General features: G+C 44.0%; 1 protein-coding gene across 1 annotated transcript; it reads left to right on the top strand.

Annotated features, from left to right (window-relative positions):
- Positions 1 to 6,112: 6,112 nt before the first annotated feature.
- On the top strand, positions 6,113 to 7,215 carry PCYB_091500 (IWS1-like protein; the record flags this gene model as incomplete). Its single annotated transcript, XM_004222263.1, has 2 exons — positions 6,113 to 7,017; positions 7,122 to 7,215. 2 exons carry the CDS (start codon positions 6,113 to 6,115, stop codon positions 7,213 to 7,215), a joined length of 999 nt encoding a protein of 332 aa, XP_004222311.1.

The raw sequence follows: 7,215 nt of genomic DNA on the forward strand, positions 1-7,215 counted from the left end.
CCCTTTGCCCCCCCCGTCGGTAACTTTGAGACTTTTAATTTGTTGCACACGGGGAGAAGCACCTGAAGTTACACCGCCCAAGGCCTCCCCTCTCTGCTTCTCCCTCCTCCTGCTCTTCATTTCGACCGTGTCGCTGACCACGGAAGGCGTCCTCCTCTCCGCCGTTTGGCTGGACCCCCCGCTAATCAGCCCATGGGAGCGTCCCTCACCGGGTTGCGCCACCAGGTTACTTTTACCCGGAGAGCCGCCTCTATTCACCGCCTCCCCACGTTCCAATGCTCCCGATTTTCCCCTTCTCCTTTGAGCCACGCTGCTTCCATTCCTGGATCCGCGCTTTGCCTTGGGTTTCTGCTTGGCCCGACTTTTTGCCTTGACCAAGGGTCTTGGCTCGCTACCCCCGGGTGCAGCAGTTGTATCTCGCCCTGCCGCAGCTGCTTCCCAGGCCACTTCCTTCTGCGCGTCCTTCGCTGCCTCCTTCGCTGCTTCCTCCTGCGCGGCCTCCAGCCGGATGGCGTCCAAATCAATGTCGTTGAAAATATTCTCCAAGTTTATTTTCTTCTTCGCCCTGGATTCCGAGTCGGAATTATTTACAAGATTCTTGGGACTAAACGGAAAGGGACCCTGCAAGGGAGTTAAATTAGAATCCCTATTCAAATTCAAAGTCATGAGATTCTTATTGGGGGAAAACTCATCAGAAGAAATATTATGCATGGCGGATCCGGTGAAGGCATACGTGTCGTTTTTCTCCTGATAGTACATTTTCAACGACATGATAATTTGCCTAAAAAGAATATCTCCACCAATTTTAACTTTTTATTAATTAGTGGAATGCTATTATTTAAAAGAAAAATCAAAGGAGGTGTATTCACAACATAATGACAAGCTAGCCAATTTTTTATTGTCGAGTTTTCTGTCTTTATAATATTTTTTGCTTCAAAAATTGGAGGAACCAATAACTTCATGGCATTTTTTTTTTTATTCCTATTTAGAGCAATTTTACAGCAAGTACAATTTCCAGGCAAATTTTTAAACAGTAACAACTCAGCCTTATCTTGAACAAATTTCTTACTAATGTCATTCGTTTCTAATTGTCTTATCATTTTTTCATCCTGATATAGTTCATATCCAAAGAGAGACCTGATATTTTCTTGCTTATCTGCCATGAACATAAACCATTCAATGTTAAATTTACGGAGAATGCCATACTTGGATAAATACTTCCCTAATAGGTCATGGGCATTCATGAGGAAACCCAACTCGAATACAAAAGATATGATGGAAAGGAAAAGCAACCTTGCTGCGAATACAATGTATAATAATATCGGGAAGGTAATTAACCAACTGATGCTATTCAGAAATAGGAATGGATTATCCTGATCTTTGTATCCAAAAATACGAAGAATAAAATAATTTTCACTTTCTTGAGCTCCCTTTTTTAAAATCATGTTACTCCTCCAGTAGATGATCTGAACAGATGACCATAAAAGGTACACTAGCTCAGGATCCACTGTGTTGTAAAAAGCTGCACAGAGGGCACTTGGCTGGAGAAGCTTTTCCAAAAACACCTTCTGAATAATTGCATGAATCACCATGATGAGAGTAAAAGAAGCTATGTTTACACCCAAGATGAGGAAGCAACAGTAAATGCTTCCATAAATGAAGGTCCTATTATATTTCGGTTCGGCTACCGGATCGTGTATATTCGGCTCTGATAAAGAACTCAAACTTACACATAGAACAATCAAATTCATGATGAAGTGAATTATAAACCATAAGCCTGGGGACAGGTCTGGATATATTATCGATAAAATTCTGAGGATAATATCTCCCAATGTTTCACTCTCACTTTCGTCTTCTTCTTCCTCATCGTCTTGTAAAAACTGCGGATTATATGAAGATTTCTGGATATACAAATTCAGGGCGTTAATTCTGTCTTGCCTGTTCATGTACGATCTTGACATATCCATCATGAGTGACTGGGGGTATTTTGCCTTCGACCCACTTTTGTAGTTTTCTTCCCTCATCTCGCTCATCTTGTTCGCCTCTGTGTGTGTTCATCGGGTTCCCTTCTAGTTGTCCCCTGTACAGTGATGTGGTCTCTTTATACCTAGAGCCGGGGGAGGTACTTTCCTCGCGCAGCCGTGAGACCTATTCGGCTGTCCGCTCCCTCACGTGGCCTTACACCTCCACACACACACACCGGATCTGTCTCTCTTAACTTATCGCGCCGCTTCTCACACTTGTGAAGGTTGAAAGTTGGCATGTAATTATCTCCCTCCGATTTTTCCCCAGCTTCTCTGCTTCTACACTACTCTCTTCGAAGTTTCGCGAAGGTTCCAGTACCAGCGCGAAGGCGTATACATAAATTCGTGAGTTTACTCATCCTACGCACACATCCCCCTGCGCAGTGGTTCTCTCTAAGGGGGGTCTCTCTAAGAGGGTTCTCTCTAAGGGGTTCTCTCTAAGGGGGTTCTCTCTAAGAGGGTTCTCTCTAAGAGGGTTCTCTCCTGAGCGATGCCATGCCCTCTTCAGGTGCGCGTTTTTTTTTTTTTTTTTGTCTCGGACCAGTGTGATGGCGCTTTCACAAAAATTAAAACTTTTTTAAAATCGACAAAGGGAGGGAATTTTAGACAAACAATTTTTTCACCATGGAAAGGGGGCGCCCGGGCAGCTTCCCTTCAGTATTCGCAAAAAAAAAAAAAATTGTATCCACTGGCTTAAATTCACTCCCACTCGCTTATATCCATGCGTACCATTACATATGCGTACATGCGTGTGTGTGCCCACTCACACGAGGCGTCGCGCACATGTCTATGGGGAGGAAACTGCGCCTATGGACCTGCGGCGTTATGGGCCCATGGCGGGCAGCACATGGCGAGCCAGGGCTTCCAATCCGGGGGGCCCCCTACTTGGCATTCACGTGCATGGCAAAGCTACGCATATATAGATAATGTACATGCACATGTGAATGAACATACGAATGAACATACGAATGAACATACGAATGAACATGCGAATGAACATGCGAATGAACATGCGAATGAACATGCGAATGAACATGCGAATGAACATGCGAATGAACATGCAAATGCCCCTGCGCGATGTATGTGCGTATCAGTTCGCTCATTCGCCTTTCCCCAGGTGGGTCCTCCACATCAACCGCTACTTGTGGACGTCTTTTCCGCGACAGGCACCCGCAAGTGGCCGTAAACCACTTCACCCCTGAACGCCAAAAGCGGGGGATGACATAGGTCTAACAAACCGATTTAACAGTATATTAGCCCACTTAAAAAAAAAATGTAACAATTTTGTTTAAATTAAAAAGTGGAAACAATATTGACAGCTTTAAAAAAGAACAACCAGTTGTGCTCATCCTGTAACCACGTATTTACGTAAAGCTATTTTACTTTAAAACGTTTTGTGGGAATCCACATGGGAAGAATTATGAGGAAAAAAAGTCAACTCACGTAAAATGCACCGCTTTGAAAAATATGCCCTGTTGTCAAGAGCGAAGAAAAAAAAGAAAAAAAAAAAAAAAAAAAACAAAAAAAAAACCCACCTGTGCACACGTTTTAAGCGTAAAATAACTAGCCAAAAACCTAAAAAAAAAAAAAAAAAAATTTCCATTCTCTGGTCATCCATAAAGTTTATCATCTGCGCAAAGTGGCTGCATAATAACAGGTTGCAATTTTGCCAACTTGTGAACTTTCTTTTGGGGGAGTTGCCTCCTCTGTAGAGCAAAAAGGACAAACTTTTGCCCCCTCTACATTTTGTTCACGCATCGCTTGCGTAAATCGTTGCAATTTTTACACACGCATGGAACATATTGTGGCAGAAAAAATGCCAATGACGTGGTCCACTTGTTTATATCACCACCCGTCGTTTCCTACGAGCGCGAATTGCAGCCTGGTATAGGGCCTCCTTAATGGTTCGTACGTTTGCAAAGGGGAATTATACATGTATATATGTGCACACGGAAGGGCGGAAAAAAAAAAAAAAAAAAAACATCGGCACAAGGCAACCAAGGACAATAAACCGGCGTGCGCATGTACATATACGTGGCACACAAAGGAGGGGAAGCAAATTTTGCTAAGAAATAAATCTTACATCAAATCGTTGCAACACAACTTTTGATGCGCACTTGTATAGGTACACCGAGTATGGAGCCTATCCCTACCCTTGGTTTTTTTTTTGGGTGGGGGATATTATAATATGCTTAGCGGCCTATCGGTGGTTACTCATATGTACGAATTGTTTTCCCAAAATGTGAAGGCACAATTGTGGGGGTTCCCATTTTGGAAAATAATTCTTCACACCACAAAAGGGGCGAAGCAGGGAAGAAACCCCATTTTGTTATCTCCGTTCATCGTATGTATATGCCCTTTTTAACATTTTTTTTTTTTTAATGTTATAAAAAATTTCCAACTTGTGAATTCCCTTCCGACGTTTGCCCGATGCATTACGCAGTATCATTCATGTATAGACCTCCATAACAGACATGTCTGTGTTAACTGAGGTATGGTAATTTGTCCACTCCTCCAGGAAACCCTTATAATGCTTATGTGCACACATTGGAGCAGCATACTTAGCTGGACAAAACGAGACAATTTCCACCTTTTTTCCCCCCTTACCTTTACAATGCTCAAGTTCCGAAAGGCGCAAACCATGTCGCACGCATATCTCTACCCTTATGCCAAACTGGGAAGTATGCGAATGTGCGTGTAACTTTCGGCATACTACTATACGTTTCAAATGAAGTGTTATGAATGACACCTTCGTATTTGCCCAAATGAAGAGAAAAAATAGCTCCCCTTATACTCACATTGCGCCCATTCGAAATAAAAAAAAAGGTAGAAGGGGGGCATGCCTTCTTTCCGCGAAATGGTGTGAGGCCAACCAGGCTAAACACTTATAAAAATGAGCAGGTAAACATATACTATGAGTTACGCGTTTAAACATATTCCACTGCAACCGCGTAAGTGATACAAGACCGTGATGCTCAATGAGCTGTGTTGAAAGATGTCCCATTCTATGTGTGTGTCTTTACCTCTCTCTTTTGTTATACACCCCCCTTTGGGGTATGTTTTCCCCAAAGCGCACCACCTAGGGGTGAGAAAGTTAATTCTTCTTCCATTTTAACGACAATAAATTCGTGAAGTAGGGGAGGAAACACCTGACAAGGTACTGCCAACCCCAGCCGTAAACTCACCCACCTGTATTGTTTAGCCACTCGACAGGCACATTGATACGATACGTTAAAAAGGGACTTTGTAAAAAGAGTCTTATAACTCAGCTGTCAAAAAAAAATTGTTTTTTCCCCTAAATGTAGAGTGTAAGTGGCAAGAGTAAAGGAGCAACGTATGAACAGGTGAGCTGCGTATTGGGGACACGTGGCCTGGTTCCCCACTTGCACATTTTAACGAAGTATGTACGTGTACTTTTTGCGGGCGACTCGGCAGTTTTGCCATTTTGTGGGGTTCCACTTTTTGCCGTTCAAATTTGCCGTTTTGCCGTTTTGCAGTTTTGCAGCTTGGCAGTTCGGCTAATTGGCTAATTGGCAAACTGTCAAATTGTCAAATTCTCAACTTCACAGTGCCCATTTCAGCCACGCCGCTGCCCCTCCAAAGTAAAAACCGTTCTGCAGAAGTTGGCAAAAAATCACAAAACCGTTATCCCGCATGCCGTTTCGCGAAACTCTTTGACGCAGGGTACCATCGGCGCAGGGCATCATCGACGCGCCCCATTTTTATTCGTCCCCGGAGGGGCAACTGCTTCAGCGCGAACAATGTACTCTTTTTTAAAAAAAAAAAAAAAAAAAAAAAAAAAAATAATTATGGCTATTTACCTGTCATGTTATGGTCAGGTAAAAACGTGAAAAAAAAAAAATTCAGAAGAAAATAAAAGTCGTATGGAACTGCTAGGCCGTGACCCAAAAAAGAGAGTAGAAAGTCCGAAAGGGGTTAAAAAACGGACGAAAAAAATACGCCCAACAGTGGAGTAAGCTACGCCGAGGGGGAAATATATATACGTACGTACTTACGTGAAAATATTCTTGTGTATTTTTTTTGTGCCTGCCCGCCACAGGCGAACCCCAGCTCGAAGCCAACAAATGATGGAAATCAACGCAGGCAGTAGCGCCACGGACGAACCCGCGAAAAGCGCGGACTTATTCAAAGACGAAAGCGGCATCGTTGAAAGCAGCAGTGTGGAAGGCGGAAACGTCGAACGTGGTAACGTTGAACTCGGCAACGTTGAGCGCGGCAATGTCGAGAGCTTCAAAAAGAGGATGAGGGCTGCGAAGAGGATGCCCTCCAGGAAGAAGAAGAGGGAAATAAAGGACGCCGACTCGGAGGAAGAGCAGAACGCCCAGGAGGTGGAGAAAAAACAGAAGGGAGGTGCGGAAGAAACGGGAGATGCGGGAGAAGCGGAAGAAACGGGAGAAGCGGAAGAAACGGGAGAAGCGGAAGAAACGGGAGAAGCGGAAGAAACGGGAGACCAACAACTCGATGGAGACCGTGGCGGAAAGGATGAAAAGCACCCAAACCATGAGGACACAGAAGAAGACCCCTCGAATGAGAACAGCCCAGGGAAGAGGAAAAGGAAATCAAAGCTGAAGAAAAAAGGCGACCAAGAACAAATTAACGAAAGGAGTATCCACTCTGCGGACAACGACTTTACCACGAAAGACAACATATTTGGGAACGAAAACTTTTCTGATGAGAGCCAGAGCGGCGGGGAGGCTCGCAATGAGCAGGTCGGTGATGGCGGTGATGACAGCGCAGATGGCGACGATGATGACGGTGATGACGATGATGACGAGGACGATGGCGGTGCCAACCAAAACAGCGAAAGGGGGAAAAAAAAAAAAAGAAAGCTGCGCCCCAGCAAGGATAAAAGCGCGGAAGAGGGAGGCAAAAGGAAAAAACTCAAGTCGGCCGCGAAGAAGAGCAAGTTTATAGATAGTGTCGCGGAGGAAGGGGAGGAGGATGAGAGTGAGAGCGAAGGCGACAGCGAGGAGTACGAAGAGGAAGACCTAATGATTGACGAAAATGACCAAGGGAAAAAAAAAAAAAAAAAAAAAAAAAAAATTCACCGAGAAATGGGAACTTTTCCACTCTGAGCCTACTGGACGATGAAGGAGATTACGATAACGAAGACATAAACGATTCGAGTAAATCTGAAAAAAAAAAAAATCCCATTTTGATGAAATACTAG

This window comes from Plasmodium cynomolgi, chromosome 9 (genome assembly GCF_000321355.1).
Source record: "Plasmodium cynomolgi strain B DNA, chromosome 9, whole genome shotgun sequence".
NCBI classification, from domain to species: Eukaryota; Apicomplexa; class Aconoidasida; order Haemosporida; family Plasmodiidae; genus Plasmodium; species Plasmodium cynomolgi.